The sequence below is a fragment of the Gossypium hirsutum genome, chromosome D13 (genome assembly GCF_007990345.1).
Source record: "Gossypium hirsutum isolate 1008001.06 chromosome D13, Gossypium_hirsutum_v2.1, whole genome shotgun sequence".
In the NCBI taxonomy this organism is placed as follows: Eukaryota; Viridiplantae; Streptophyta; class Magnoliopsida; order Malvales; family Malvaceae; genus Gossypium; species Gossypium hirsutum.
The window spans coordinates 6,573,999-6,591,299 of NC_053449.1; the positions used below are offsets into that span (position 1 = coordinate 6,573,999).

Consider the following 17,301-nt stretch of genomic DNA (forward strand, 5'->3'; position numbering starts at 1 on the left):
CATATAATAAGGACACAGGAGGTGTAGGTTACCCTCATAAAGGAATCTCTACACGCATATTCCTAAGCCACTCGGCCTTTTGTCCGACTCAATCAAGAGTTATAAACTCTGATTCCATCGTGGAGTGAGTAATACACGTTTGTTTAGTAGACTTCCAAGAGATAATTGCTCCATCTAAAATAAAGACATACCCACTTGCAGAGCTAACTTTACCAGTCACCTAGTTTGCATAGCAATATCTCTCTAGGACTATAGGGTATCCGAAAAATTCTAACTTCCAAGTTATTATACTTTAATTTCACTCAAAATCATTTGGGGAAAGTTTAACTTTGATAGCATAGTAACTTACAAACCATGACACTTTCTCCCACTTACTATGCCGATGCCCTTATCAACATGAAGCCACACTTTTAGCAACCTTGTTGCATCGAGTTGACATTTCAGTCTCAAGTCCATCTTCAGTCTTCAAGGCCGAAGGTTATGATCCATTCAATGCACATTAGACATAGACTTGAACTTGGTCTCATCTCAATCGTTGGTGTAGTCTTGTCTATGCCCATTCCTCCACCGAACACTTGGAATCAATGCCACAACATATAGTCTTTAGGTTACAACCTTGAGGAACCCTTAATGGTATGAACCTTTGATGACTAAATATTACCATGTCTTTGATACTTAAAAATGCATCCCTCTAAATGTGGCACCAAGCGCGCTCTTGCAGCCTCAACACTAAAGTTTTCAACATGGGAAATTCAGACACATTGGCCATCCCTAACTTAGCCCCTCTCAGTCACCCCATTGGGCGTGGCCATCTTGGCCAACTACAACACATGCAACACCACTGAACTAGGTTGATCTCAATATCAATTTTGGATTTTAATGCTCATTCACGCAAACTCTATCACGCTATTTCTTTCTCCGCACAATCTCATAAGTTGCCTGAACAAGACATCGCCCACTAGTTCTCTTATTCAAGCTCTCGAACTCAATAATCCTCTAGTCTACTTTGGTTAAAAATTCTATGACACTTGGACTAACTTCACAAATCTCATGTATTAATAGCTCATAATGGATAAAGACATCATAAACCTTATTCCAAACACAAGGATCCAACGATCCGCTCATAGTCCTTCGATCAACTCAAACTTAAGCTCGCTAGGCCATCCAAGCCCATCTTGACTACAATGGCCCACTAGCCAACATAAATGGAGCTTGCAACTGCTCCAATGCTACTTAGGCACACTCTTGCACTACTCAGGTACCTTCAAATTGATTGCTTCAATATCACACTAACATATTTATAAATCCAGTTTTCCCTTCATTGTCTATTTCTTTTTCTCTGTTTTGAGATTTGAACCCTAAGACCCTTTTGGATTTCACGATACCTATAATTTATAGTTAAGTCTCATAGGCTCAACTCTCAACTTGGAACGGGCAAGCCAGAGTTAAACCACCCGAGATCTGAATCAACAAAGCCAAACCCGCGTTCCAGCACCTTGAAGCCCCCCACTCAGTTTACAAGCTCAATTTCTAAATTGCCTATGGGAGCCTTCATTGGTTCCAGCAGCGAGAAATGAAAACTAGTCTCACATTTAAATAGTAGCAAAGAAATCACTTCTAAATTGTTTGAAATATACTACTACAAACAAAACCGTTAGCATTGACAGGAAACCAGACTAAGTGCTGTGGAAGAACCACTGCCTTAGAAGCGATTTTGCCTTGATCGGTGTAATCAGAAATGGAAGTCGTCCCCCAAGGTTAACACAATACTTCCAAAATCATACACCTGAATAAGGAAGATGAATCTCAAAAGGATTACTCTTCCCGTAAAAGTCAAGAAAAAAATTGGAAGAAACTCGAGTAATCACACTAGGTTCAATTCCCAGGAAAGATTGGAGGGGATACAGATGGTCCCATTTAAAACCCAATCTGCTAGACAGAATATCGCACTAATGTAATTTAGTGAAACACCAGAATTTTTAGAGAGCAAGAACGAGAGAGAAAAAAGAGAATTGAGTTTACTTATTTTTCTGTGTTGTGAAAAATGAGTAGAATAACTTGCTATTTATATTATTTTCAGAATAGGCAAAATGGTAAAATAACAATATCAGTTTCCAAACATAATATAAAATTTCCCTCGACATAAAATATTCTACAACCGTTTAAAAGAATTTTCTCAAATGAAAAATATTCTATTACAGAAAATATTTTTAAAAAATATTTCTCATTTTGCATTCCCGTATATATTTAGCAGATGCCGAAAATAATGAGTAAAAAAATGGAGGTTACAGTAATCATTACTTCATCAAAAGAACGTAAATATATATTCCGTATAAGTAATAATGTATCAAAATCAAAGTAAGAACAAATAATGGGATTTGGAAAACTCCCATACATAAAACAACAACAACAACAACTGATTCTCAAAATCGATAGACAAAGATGGCTCAAAGCCTATAAGATCTTCAGAGAGAAAGTAAACAAGCTATATGCTACGTAAAAGAACACATTTAAAACAAATCCAGTATGTAGCAGCAGATTTTATCTGTCAATATTATACAGTAAAAGAGGATTTTTATGGACTAGAAGAAGGAGAAGGTGGTGGAGAAAAGAAAGGAATAGAGGGAATTGTAGTTGGGATTGTAGGGACTGAAGGCATGCTTGGCAGAGGAGGCAGTGTGGCCCTTGGAACACTTGGCAATGTTGTAGGAAGTGGAGGAAGCGCCCCAGGCCTTGGGAAAGATGGTATGGATGGCTGTGGGAGATTAGGGATAGATGGGAATAGTGGGAGTGTGGTTGTAGGCAATGTTGGCATTGGAGGTAGTTGCTGAAGGTGACAAGCTGCAACCCCAACATCAATGCTTGCAAACGACAAAGCCATGAAGAATCCCAAAGCAAAGCAATTGAAATAACCCATTTTGTCCAGAGATTTTGAAACTAATTATAAGCAGATGAAACAAAGATTTTTTTAATCTTGATAGTTACGGGTGAGGAAGACAAAGGATGGTGTTGGGGTATATATAGGCCTTGGAGCAGTTGGTAATATTTGATGATATATGGTCGGAAAGGAGGAAACTTGGTCAATATTAAAGGTTTTGGTAGGTCATCTTCTCTTGCATATTGGGGTTTAAAACAGGTGAAATGCAGGTGTGGTTGGCATAGAAGCTACCTCATGTAATAATGAAGTCAGCCCACTTAATTAAACAAATATACTACACCAATCCTCCAGGTTAGCAAAGTTTCTGCTAAGTGGCTGTTATCTAAGAACACTACTGGAATTGTTTTACTTAACATGTTAGGTACCATACTAGTATTTTCAAAGTTGATTATATCAGTAAACTTGAGTTGTTGGGCGTTAAGCAACAAGTCGAATTACTATTTAAGGGGTGGATTACCTGCTTAAAATTTAAGCTTTATCCAAGAATCTAGATAAAAATATTATAAGTGAAAAATAATCTCATTAAAAGAAAAAATAGATCCATTTAAAATATGTATCGAATTCAAACTTTCAATATCGAAATCTGAGTTAAACTTATTTTCAAGTTTTTAATATGATATTTTTCTTTTCTTTATATATTATATGATTTATATCAAATTAACCTAAATATATTAGACTATAACATAAATATTAAAAGTTATGTTAAATTGTTTTTGTGTATAAATTTAATAAATATATAGGTGATAGTAAAAATATATAATTATGAAATAGTAAATAATTATATTTTAAAATTTAAAAAAACATGGACAAATTTAAACAGGTTTGGAACAATCATTTATACATATAAATAAGCTTAGACAAATTTTAATATTTATATTTCGAGCAAAGTTGAATTTGGATAACTATGATCTCTTTTGGATTTCATGACAACTATGGTGAGATCACATCTCAGAGGAATGTGCCTTTTTTATTATTTTTTAATACTATCTAATATCCTTTTTTAGAAAATATGAGTTTTACAAATATAGTTAAAGAGTTTAGCTCAAGTCACATACAATCTTAGGCTCAATTTTGGAACAACCGATGATTAAGGAGGAAAGGTTATTGGAACATAGGAGAATGCTTGTGGCTTAAATACAACAATGCTTTATTATACAAGGCAAAGTTAACAATACAATGGGGAAAATCCACGTATAAGTCAACACACAATGCTAATGAGGGTGGGGTTAACTTATCGCAGATACTCAATTTTGATTATTAACATTTTATCTTTTGTTTAAAATAAAAAATATATATTTTAGGAATTTTATTACGAAGTGTATCTCTTTCGGAGGAACAATTCTTATTTAGAATAATTGTTGTTAAGAACAACTGTTGTTCGAAGAATAACTGTCCAGAATAGCTATGTTCAAAACAAGGCTTTAGTTAGAACAATTTTCATCTAATGTAGTTGTTATTTGAAAACAACTTTTGTTGAGAATAGCTAAAGTTCGGAATAACTCTTGTTTAGAATAATGATGCTTTAAGAATAACAATGATTAGAACAACCATTATTTGGAATAACTTGTATTTTAAACAATTTTGTTTTTCTAGAAGAGCTATTATTCAAAACAAGCTTTACCAAAAAAAAACATCACCATGGAACAACTCTTATTCAGAATAGTCTCTACATTGAGAACAACCATGTTGAGAACAACTTAGGTTTGGAACAAGTCAAAATAATCAATTATTCAAGAACAACTCATCCAAGAACAACCGTCGTCTTGCATTTCAAGAGATGTTCAACGAAAAATTTTTCACATGGTACCACTTCACTGAAGTAGAAGAAGTGGAAATAACCTTGAAATATGGCACGATTCTTGGGTTCTTCACTCTTAGGATGTTCTTGAGAACTTGGCTTGGTGGATCAAATATGGAGGTAGTTAGGAGTTCTCCTATTAACCTTTTCCTATAATACTGAGTGTTTTTCCCTCTTTTCAAAAACATAGTGGATTCTTCTTCACTATTTACAATCACCAACAAAATCTTTCACTATTCGTTCTTAATCATTAATGAAATTGTTACTGAGAATTAATTACATTATTCATATTAATTATCAGTTTTATAACTCTTATTCTTGAAACACTATAAACATGAGTATTTCACAACAACTGAAAGGACTTTTGGTACTTTTGGCATTTTTAGCATTTTGAACTCTTAAAGGATTCTCTTAGAAATTCTCTTAACTTACTTCTTTGTTAAGCTTGATCGGCAGTCATATTTTCCTTTTTCTACTTTATCGGTCACCACCTACCGCTGCGATCAGTGCTACTAGATCTACTCCAATCTTCCTCTCCGCCTTCTTCTAGTATTTCTCCTTCACTTATTTGCAACTCTTCCTCTCTCTATCAAAAGAATCCTCTACACCTATTTATACCCAAATCCTCTTACACCCATTGGACCATATTCCTAAGCCTTCTTGGCTATCTAAACCGACCAAACCCTATTGATCGAAAAGAGGCGGTTTAGCACAAGCGGAGTTGCTCTAGCACCTATAGGTACAGTAAATAGTGCCCCAGGTAAGCAATCACCTATGTGAGGTGGTTTAAGCCCCACACACTCAATTCACGCATCCAGGTAGGTACCCATCTACCTGGCACATTTGGAAGGCCCATTAGGGGTGACAAGATGTTGTTGGCACCTCGTCTAGTGGCCCTGCAATAGGCTTGCCTAACTGTTACCTTGTCTCGAGCATATTCACACCTAGCTAGTTTGGACGACCGTGCATGTTGTTTAATTGGCCCCTTGGCTTCCAAGAGTAATCCCTTGACTCCGATAACTTGCTTATGCCTTGAGAATGTCCAAAACCTTATTTATCGAAAGGCCCCCAAGCTGCGTGTTCAGTGTTTCCCTTACATGCTTCCTTGTTGAATTGCTCCCTTGTTGCTCGATCCAAGCACCTCAATCTCTCAAGCCATGACAAGCTCCTTTAGCTTTAGTGAGTAGGAACTCACTCCAATGTAAAGATGTTTTTACAAATATAGCCCCATTTATTTTTCTTTCTCAATCTTTCCTTTATTTTGTTGGATTTAAAGGTAGATAATGATTAGGTAATTTGTTTCCTTAATGTTTTTTTATCAAAATAAAACATAGTTTAACTATATTTGTATACAAAGTGAATACACGAAAATCATCATCTGGATATGATAGCAAATTATATATGTAATAACTATAGAAAGTGAATACATTATAAATTTTGTTATTGTTTTTATATAACAATTTAATAAATATATAAATTTTATCATCATAAATATAATTTTAATTCTTATTTAGTATAAAATTATTTTAAATATTTTATTTTTAATGTACCTATGGTTTTAATATTTTTAATTATTTTTAGTAAAAACATGATTTAATTTTTAATATAAAATTGTTTTAAGTAATTATTTATTACATTTTAAATTAATGTTTTTAAGAGTTATTATCATTGTCACTTCACAGTTACAACAGCATTTGAATCTAAATAAATATATCACCATTGATTGTAATTTCATCGCCATAATAATTAATGTCATCGCCATTGTTGTTTTTAATCTTATCGAAGCTCATCTCATCAATCATTCAAGGCATCAGCTCGAACCTATCCTATGAACACCTAATCCAAATAGATTTGTCAATTAGTTGAGTTTGGTTAGTTTTGGAGTAAGTCAATTAATTAGATGAAGTTTATTCGATTCTAAAACTTTTAGGCCAATTTAGGTTTGGATTATTTCGGTTTCAAGTCATTTTGGCTTTAGAACATTAGGGTGAAGTAATTAGATAATCTAATGTTCAAGTCATTTAGAATTACTTGTATTGATCATTTAGAGTTTAAATCATTTCAAATTCAAATTATTTTAAGTTTTGGTTTTTCTAATCCCAAATATTTTTTAGTTCAATTTATTATTTTTTTATGATTAAATTCACATCTTTTGGAATTTGAATTCAAATTAGTCAATTAGATTTGTCAATATTAAAATTAATAAGCTTTCCTCCAAGTTAAACCTGTTGTATGGCATTAAGTTACCTACACGCAAGAACCTGCAAGTTAGAACTATCAATTTGAAGTGTTTAACTGTAGTGATCACTGTAATGCCCAATTTTGACCCTGGCCGACTAAAAAAAATAAAACCAATATAAAAGCAAAAAATATTAAAAGACCATTTACAAATAAAACAATCCAATTACAATGGGCCAAATTCGGGTTTTTTAGCCCGATCACTAAAAGAAACCCTAGACATTCAGCCCTAGCACGAGCGCCGCAACAGCTTCCAGCGATGTTCTCCCCACGCCTCCATGCGCTGCGTCGTGCCACATCATCGTACGGCCATTCCTGCAACAAGCGAAAGACGAACAACGCAACACCAAACAAAAAAAGGACAGATAACAGTTGTAAAAAATTTAGATTTTGATTATTTCTTTTGGATTTTTCGGCACTATAAAGGCCGATTTAAAAAAATCTGTAAAGGAGGAGACCCACGAATATTGTATGAAAGTTTTTTAAAAAGAAAGGTGATTGGAAATTTATTTTATTTTGATTTCTTCTTTCTTTTTTGCTTCTTCAATGTTAGTTTTAGATTTCTTGTTTGCAAAAGAGAAAATAAAGGGAAATAAAGGAGAAGGTTACCTGGTAACGCCTTCAGATCCGCGCGAGGAGGAGCTAAAAAGCCCCTAGGGGTGCAGCTCCCACCACTGTTGAGTGTAATCGCAGCGGAGATGTGGTGTACTGACGGCGGTGAAGGCTAGGGTCAAAACCTTAACTGAGAAAACAAGAAGCAAATTTTTTTTTAAACTAGGCTGCTAATGTTTTTTTTAGAAAATTTTATTTAAATAATAATATAATACGGCGTCGTTTTGAGCTAGGGCTCCTAGCGCCCAAACGACGCCGTTTAGCGACCATACCCGATGACCCAATCCAACCGTGGCTAGATCCGCGCGTTTTGGTAGGGGGAGGGATAATTGCGCTCCCGGTCCTCTATATTTTGTTCTGGGTTCAAATCGGTTCTTTTCTTTTTTTTTTAAATTTCGCCCTTTAATTTGCTTTTCATTTTATTTTAGTCCATGCCGCAACGTAGCGTTTTGGAGGGCTAGGAATATTTTTGAATTAACCCTCCATGTTATTCACGCATTGTACATTGGCCCTTATTTTGTTTATTTATGTTTTTCCCGATTAATTTTGTTTTAGTTGTAATTTAATCCTTTTTTGTGTTATTTGTTTCTTTTTAATTAGTTTAATATCTCCATTATTATTATTATTATTATTATTATTATTATTATTAGTTTTTTTACTTTATCTTATTATATAGATCCTTTTATTTATTATATGATATTATTTTATGTTTTTACGTATTATTACTTATTTTCACAAATATTTTACTATATACATTTTATATTATCTTAGTATAACTTATATATATATTTTAAAATTCATATATGTATATATATACGTTTAGCTCCAAAATTTTTCATAATAATATCTTGTGTTTTTTCCATACATATATATATTGAATTATTTTATGCACAAATATTCTATTCCTTTCAAATTTGCTATTCTATTTTACTTATTTTAACTTTATTATATATTATGACTATATATACTATTATTTACATTAAGATTTTTTACTTATATAAATCAAAGTGTATATATATTAATTTTAAGATTTATTCATTTTTTCCTTACAATTCTTCCGTTAAAATTCATTTAAACATTTTATTTGTTTTTTAGTTCTATTATCAAATCGTTCCAAATCTTCATATTAATTACTTTTTTGGTATAATCTTGTTTATATTTTTAAATCCTAAATTTATTTATTCTCACTTTTATTTTTTACATTTTATCTTCCTTTTAAATTAATAATTTTTGAATGTTGATGTTGATATTGGCATAATGCATGATTGAAACTATTGTTATTGTATTTATTGATTTATTGTTCATCACTCATTGATGTATATTACTATTCAAATTTTGAATGATTCATTGTTCATTTAATCACTGCGTTTTTTTTTACCGTGTTTCAATAAAAGCATTAGAATCATCTTATTTTGCAATTTGTCAAAATACACGCTATTCATGATTCTCGAGAGAATTGTGCCCTAACTTACTGGGCTTCAATTTTTCTGATGAATTTAGATATCCGAGTATCTTTTTTATAATAAAACCTTATGATTTCTAAATAAAGCTTTTCGGGATTTCGAAATGTTAGATTCTAACTTACTGGATGTGACATTTTGTTATCTAGAGTTAAGGATTTTAAAATAAAGGCAATATTCGATGTTTAGGAATGTCGAGAAATTGAACCCTAACTAACTGGATTATGATTTCTCGATTGACCCAAATAGCCAAATATCCTTCTCAAAATGCATGAATTTTTAAAATTTAATAAAAGGACAAACCTAATTTCTAAGATTGAACTGTTGCACTCTAACTTACTGTGTTTGACAATTTATCTCTTTGAAATAAGTGAGTCTTATCATCCAATTCATTTTATTAAAATTTTCTTTTCAAAGGATCATATTTTAAAACCTTTTTAAATTCTCGACACTAAGGCATTAAACAATTGATTCGGTACCAATTTTGGGTGTCACGAGGGTGCTAACCCTTCCTCGTGCGTAACCGACTCCCAAACCTATTTTCTCAAAATTCGTAGACCTAAAATCGTTTTCACGATGATCCGATCACACCTCATTAAAAGATCGGTGGCAACTCCCATTTTATTTTTGAAGTCGGTCCCCATTTTTTAAATTTAAAAATGGTTTCGACAAGCACTATGGCTTAGCATTGCAGAAAACTATACAAACAAAACTATATAACACCAAGGATTCCAATATCTTTGATCCACAATACAATAAGTGATTTACACCCTATCACTCCCCAAGTATAGAGGTCTTACCTTTGTACCTAAAGACAAGCGCACTCACTTCCCTGAGAATTTAGGCAGTAAACTCTCAACAATGTTTACAATAATAGTTTGCACTCTCTCATAAAATATTTCCTCAATGAACAAATTAGAATGCTCTTAATACGCTCTCATATAAAACCTATAAAAACCTCCAAACATATATCAATTTCGGCTACCTAACATAGAATCTAAGTGAATACAAAATAACTCTATAACCTCCTTAACCTGACCCAGAAGTTACTGTTGGATTTTGAAGCTTACATTGGCCACTGAAATGACTTAGTAAAAAAATGATCAGATTCTCAGAGATTTCCCTTTTAAAATAATTTGCCTATTTTATTTCGGAAAAATTGTAGTGGGCTTCTCGTAGTTTTATTATTCTATTTTGTTTATTAAAAAAATATTATACATGCTTACAATCACCAATTTGTAGGTTCGTCCAATTATTTAACTTAACCAGTTTTAACGATATTGCATGCAAAATACCAAAATAACCCAAAATATAGAACCCATGCCACAATCTGTATAAAAATTAGTGATAAAAATTATAATATTAAACTGAAAAATCTAGACGAAACCTCTGAACACCGAGTCTGGGTCCTAACCTCTCAGGTTACCTGTAAGATAATAAGATAAGAGAATGAGCGATAAAACTCAGTGTGAGTCTTAATAATGAGAAATTAGTGTACCAAAGATCACAAAAGCATGCAAGTAAATAGATATAACAGTCCTAACTGTGTCACAAATCACAGTGTTTCAGAATGTTTAGAATCACAAAGTATTCATAATGTATGAACATGACCCTAAATGTTGGTGTTATTTCCTACCCGTCCATTCGCTACACACCATGATTTCTCTGGAACTCATCCATTCGTACACACCATAATAATAAGAGTCGTAGCTCATTGTGGATAAACCACCAGTAACAGTAACTATTTATAGATAAACTTCCAGTAATTTACGATTAAACTGCTACTAAAAATTTGTGGACGAACTGCTAGAACTCCAAACAGTACTCTAGTGTTGCAGCTATACCGCTAGAACTCCAATATTTGCGGCTAAACAACCAAGACTCCCATATTTACGGATAAACCACTAGAACTCCTCTGTCACCAATCTTTCCAACCCTATGCAACAGAATGGCATAACATGCATCACGAAATCATGTACAATAGAGAATAGTGGCATGTATTAACATGCGATCAGTAACTTGGTAACAGTGGCATGCTTTACATGCAATTAGTAAATACATAACAGTAAACATGCTCTCATGCATTCAATAGAACAAGTAATAACAATATAGTATCATACATTAGTAGTTTATACTTATTCAATCGTAGTAGACAACCCTTAGGCACATTTATACAATCATAGAAGTAAGCACAAGTCACATTCGACTATTACGAATAAGGGCACATATGCATTTAATTTACACATTCAAGGCTCACGGCATTTGATTAATCTCAACTTGGTAACATACACAATCGGTTAAGTCTTATAACATTCACCACGTAATCGGCCACCCACATCACTTACCTGACATTCAGCCATAACCCAAGAAGACATACAAATTCGACCAACTTGCAAAACACATGCATACATTTCAGCCAACTTACAAAACACATACAACACATTCGACCATGGTATAAGGGTTACACACAAACACTAATCACAAATGTTTAAGACACACACCTCAATGCACGTCTATAAAGCACTATCAATTGTTCGAAGCACCACTACAATTCGGATCTTGGTCGGTTCCTTCCAGATCTAAAAATTGGATACAAAGTACACAAAAAAAAAGATAAGATTCAATCAAATGCCAATATAAGATTCGACCAACACAAGAAAAAAGAAATGCGATACGAAATTGGATCTAATTTTAATATCAACTTACTCTTCCACCAGATTTTAAATCTGAGATGACAATTGATCAAAGAATTCAAATGTTCATCGAAAAAGTAGAAAGAAAATGGAGAAAAAAGAGATGAGCAAAGAGCAAAAAAATTTCCACAGCAATGGTGAAAAGAATAGGCGACACAACAAAAGTAAAACTAGGATTTAGGGGATAACAAAATAAAGAAAAGAGAAGAAAATTGAAGAAGATGAGAGAAAAAGGGAGGAGGGGTGGTAACAGGAATGAGCAGATGATGAAGAAAAGAGAGGCTGAACAGGAAAAATATATATACTAGGGTTTTATTAGACTTATGGACGACACACTCTAGGGTTTGGGAAGCAAAAATAGGCTGAAAATAAAGATATGTGAGGGGAGGGAATCAAAATCAGGTCTCAAGGATAATTTTACTAACACTTAATCATTAGACTAGTAACTCATTTTATCCTAACAAACACACATAAGATAACCCTAAAAAATCGGGGTGTGACAACTCTCCCCTCCTTAAAAGAAATTTCTTCCTCGTAATTTCCTGTTGATATACCAGTCATTTAACCACAAAGTCTGTTACCCCTCTTTTCAACTCAGACCACCACTTTTTCGCTACACAACTTTGATTCTAGTGCAATTCTAGAAAAAAATTCACCCTAAACTTCTAATAGACATATCTTAAAGAACTAATTATAGAAACATTACTAACAGATTCCTCCACCCCAATTTCCTAGTTTTAACAGAAAAAATATTAACATCAAACGATTGAGCAAAACCAATATTAATCAATGCAAAATAAAAATTTTGAATGGATGCTAGCTATATAAACTAATGTTGTCTATCTAACATCGATTTTGGTCAGACCCCTCGGAGATAATTGTCTAGCTCTCTGATTCTGAACTTGTACCTGACCAGGAGGATGATGTGGACAATCCTTTATTTGATACTCGACAAACCCACATCTGAAACATACACCCATATTTTTATAACACTCAACCGGATGTCGCTTATCACAATATCTACAAACCTTAATCCTCACTGATCCAATAGAACCTCCAGCATTAGCTCCTGCATTAATTTGTTGTGGCTTCCATTCTCTAGCCCTCTCATGCTGAACTTATTATTTTCCCTTGGTCTTCTCAACCAATGCCTCAAACACTTTTTCCTGATGAGGGGCCACTTGGATTTTCAAGTCATATATGAGTCTATCTTCAAATCGCAAGTTTTTGTCCTGCTTAGTTGTTATCATACCCTCAGCATAACAGCTCAATCTAAAAAACTCAGCCTCATATTCAACTACTAACATGTCTCCTTGCTTAAGTTATATAAATTCCAACCGATAGGCCTCGACATACGAAGTACCTACATATTTCTTTTGGAAGGCCTCCTAATAGTAGGTCTAAGTTATACGCTCAACCTATGTACCTCTAACCACAGATTGCCACCAACTATAGGTTTCGTCCCTCAGCAAGGGCATAGTACCCTTAAGGTTCTGTTCCTGAGTGTAATCCATATCCTCCAAAATCCTTTCAGTGGTCTCTATCCAATATTCTACCACTATAGGAGTTGTTCTAGCAACACCAGTAAATAACTTGGCCCTATTAGATCGAAGCCTCTTAGTAACGAGCCCACAATTTTTAGTCTCAATCTAAGCTCTAGCAACTATTTGTAAAACCCTTAACATGGCTTGGGTCACAGCCTCATCCCCAGTCCCTTGATTTTCGCCTTCAGTGGTAGGTGCATCAACAGTGTCGTTCATCTCTAGGTTGGACATATGTCTTAGAGATTCTCAGAAACCTTCTTTTTAAATCATTTGCCTATTTTATTTCGAAAAAACTATAGTGGACTTCTCTTAGTTTTATTATTCTTTTTTTATTATTAAAAAATACATTCTTACATGCTTATAATCACCAATTTGTAGGTTCGTCCAATTATTTAACTTAACCAGTTTTAACGATATTGCATGCAAAATACCAAAATAACCTAGAATATCGAACACATACCACAATTTGTATAAAAATTATTACAATCCAGAATAGTGATAAAATTTATAGTATTAAATTGAAAAATCGAGATGAGACCTTCGAATGTCGATTTCGGGTCTTAAACTCTCTGGTTACTTATAAGATAGTAAACTAAGGGAATAAGCTAGAAAGCTTAGTACGAGTCTTAATCATAAGAAATCAGTGTACCAAAGATCACAAAAGCATGCAAGTAAATAGAGATAACAGTCCTAACAATGTCACAGATCACAGTGTTTCAGTATATACAGAATCATAGAGTATTCATAATGTATAAACATGTCCCTGAATGTCAGTGCAATTTCCTACCCATCCATCTACTACACACCATGAGCTCTCTAGAACTCATCCATCCATACACACCGTAACAGTAAGAGTCGTAACTCATTGTGGATAAACCACCTGTAACAGTAAATATTTACAAATAAACTTCCAGTAATTTGCATTTAAATTGCCACTAAAAAATTATGGACGAACCGCTAGAACTCGAAAAAAAATATTCTAGTGTTGCGGTTATATCATTAGAACTCCAATGTTTGCTGATAAATCTCCAAGACTCCCATATTTACGAATAAACCACTAGAACTCCTCTATCACCAATCTTCCCAACCCCATACAACAGAATGGCATAACATGCATGATAGAATCAGGTATAGTAAAGAATAGTGGAATGTATTAACGTGTGATCAGTAACGCGGTAACAGTGGCATGCTTTACATGCAATTAGTAAATACAAAATAGTAGACATGCTCTTATGCATTCAGTAAAACAAGTAATAACAATATGATACCCTAAATCAGCAGTTTATACTTATTTAATCATAGCAGATAACCCTTAGGCACGTTCGAATAATCATAGAAGTAAGCACAAGTCACATTTGGTTGTTAGGGATAGGGGCACATATGCGTTTATTTTACACAGTCAAGGCTCACGACATTCGATTTCCACAATTTAGGGTTCATGGCATTTGGTTAATCTTAACTTGGTAACATATACAATCGATTAAGTCTTATAACATTCACCATACAATCGGCTACCCACATAGACTTACCTGACATTCAGCCATAGCACAAGAAGATATACATATTCAACCAACTTGCAAAAAAGATACAACATATTCGACCATGGTATAAGGGTTACACACACACTCTAATCACAAATGTTTAGGGCACACACTTCAATGCATGTCCATAAAGCACTATCAATTTTCCAAAGCACCACTACAATTTGAATCTAGGTCAGTTCCTTCCAAATCAGAAACTTAGATAGAAATACACACAGAACAAAAAAGATAAGATTCAGTCAAATACCACTATAAGATTCGACCAACATAAGGAAAAAGAAATGAGATACGAGATTGGATCTGATTTTAATATCAACTTACTCTTCCACCGAATTTTTGATTTGAGAAGACAATTGATCAAAGAATTCAAATGTCCATCGACAAAAAGGCCAAATCAGCTTCGGCCAAAATGAAACTTGTTATTTCAAAAATAGTAATAATGAATGAAGATAAGAGAAAAAATGATGCAGCAATGGTGAGAAAAAGTCAGCAGAGATTTGACCACAAATGGAGTAAAGTAGAAGAAAGAAAATGGAGAGAAAAGAGATGAGTTGAATGCAAAAAAATCGGTAGCAATGGTGAAAAGAAGGGGTGGCACAACAGAAGTAAAACTAGGGTTTAGAGGACAGAAGAATAGAGAAAAGAGGAGAAATTTGAGGAAGATGGGAGAAAGATGGAAGAGGGGGCGACAATAGGAATGAACAAATGAGGAAGAAAAAAAAGGCTGAATAAGAAAAAGAAACTATATACTAGGGTTTTATTAGGTTTATGGACGACATAATCTAGGGTTTGGGAAATAAAATTAAGCTGAAAATAAAGATATGCAATGGGAGGGAAACGAACTCAGATCTCAAGGATAATTTTACTAACACTTAACTATTAGGCTAGCAACTCATTTTATGCTAACAAGCACACATAAGATAACATTAAAAAAATCGAGGCGTAACAAAGTCCTTAAAAATAGTTATTACCATATCAACATTCAACGCACAATCAATCGAATATATGGTCTCCAAAGTCAACAATGTAATGTCGATCAAATCTCCACATTCTAAGGACTTAATTGATTCACTTGAATTCAATTCAATCTTCAAAAGTCAATGATTGATTTCCAAAGATAGACCACAATATCTTCAATATAATAGCACATTAACAAATCCAAATATATTTTTCATTAAATTGCCAATCCAAATAATGCAAGTAATTAAACTATCTCAGTAGTAGTTTGCAGTGAGCACTACCGAGTGCCATTTAGCATCAATCGACTTATCTTGCCTCCACAACATGTATAATATATATAAGTATGAGTTTGGAAAAATTTTTGAATTGACAAGAATACCCTTTATTTTCTACCATATTACTAAATTGATTTTTAAAAATATTTATAATTTAATTTAGAATTATTAGTTATAACTTTATTTATTAAGAAGAAGTTGTGATAATTTTATTCACTCTAAAATAGAATCATAACTTGAATAAAAGTCTAAGCATGCTCATTGGAAATAACTAATAAATTAAGGTTAAAATATTAAATTTAAAAAATCCAAATTATTTTTAGTTTTTACAAGTAATTTTTTTATTTTCATATTTATTAGTGTAATAAAATAAAGTAATAACTTGAATAGAAGTCTAAGTATATAAAAAAAAGATTATTTTTATCATTTAATACTTTTTTAGTGAAAATAAAGTAGAACATTATAAAAAACTAGAAAGGCACTAGAGGAAAAGTTTCAAATAACTGTAAACCCTTCTCCCTACCAAAAGCTAGCTTGGTGATGCTATCAACTTCCATGTTTTCGTCTCTAGGAACATGTTCGATTGACCAAACTTCCTCATTTTGCAAAAGTTGCAAGATAAATCTGAGTAGCATAGAATTTGATCCATTCGATAAAGACTCCTTGGTAGTTCCAATGACTTCCATATCATTTGTTTGCACCAAAATTCTATCATGTTGTCTACCTTGTGCCAGTGTCACGCCATCAAGTGTGCTCCATAGGTCAGCTTCAAAAATTGAACATTTCTCCAATCTTCGATTGTAGCCAAATATCCAATCTCTAATTATGATTTCTCAATACGCTACCTGCCGCAGCACAACCTGTGTTAGTTTTAACAACTCCATCAGATCTTATGTAGATCCACCTTTCTATTTCTGCTATCTCCGCTTTTGATGTAAGTGTCACAGCAATGTCTCCCTTACAAGCTATAATATATTGATTAGCCCAATTGTGCAAAACTTTGACAATCTCCTCTGCACTCCACGATACCCTATTAAAGGTGCTAATATTCTTGTTTTCCAAATTTTCCAAGCAACTAGGCCAAAAAAGCACAACCAATCGACATTCTTCCAAGCTATGTTTAGACAATTTTCCAAATTAGACTCAATCCATTCTTGCAAATTACCTGTAAAGAAAATGGTTAGTTTATGGGGGGATGATTCGGCTCCATTCGTTCAAATCTGTGTCGCAATCCTTTATAAC

At 33.4% G+C, this 17,301-nt stretch overlaps 1 protein-coding gene and 1 long non-coding RNA gene across 2 annotated transcripts; both read right to left on the reverse strand.

The window, feature by feature from the left end:
- Positions 1-2,575: 2,575 nt before the first annotated feature.
- On the reverse strand, positions 2,576-2,917 carry LOC107919619 (protein PELPK1). The gene has a single exon (XM_016849045.2). The coding sequence runs from the start codon at positions 2,915-2,917 to the stop codon at positions 2,576-2,578; it is 342 nt and encodes a 113-aa protein (XP_016704534.1).
- A 6,842-nt stretch (positions 2,918-9,759) lies between these two features.
- On the reverse strand, positions 9,760-15,687 carry LOC107918869 (uncharacterized). The gene is made up of 3 exons (XR_001690280.2): positions 15,146-15,687; positions 11,548-11,625; positions 9,760-10,472 (listed from the first exon to the last, which is right to left on the reverse strand). It is a non-coding gene; the product is annotated as an uncharacterized lncRNA (long non-coding RNA).
- Between the last annotated feature and the right edge of the window lie 1,614 nt (positions 15,688-17,301).

Excerpts from the sequence above, each read along its gene's own strand:
- LOC107919619 (XM_016849045.2), bottom strand. The coding sequence starts at position 2,917 with ATGGGTTATTTCAATTGCTTTGCTTTGGGATTCTTCATGGCTTTGTCG.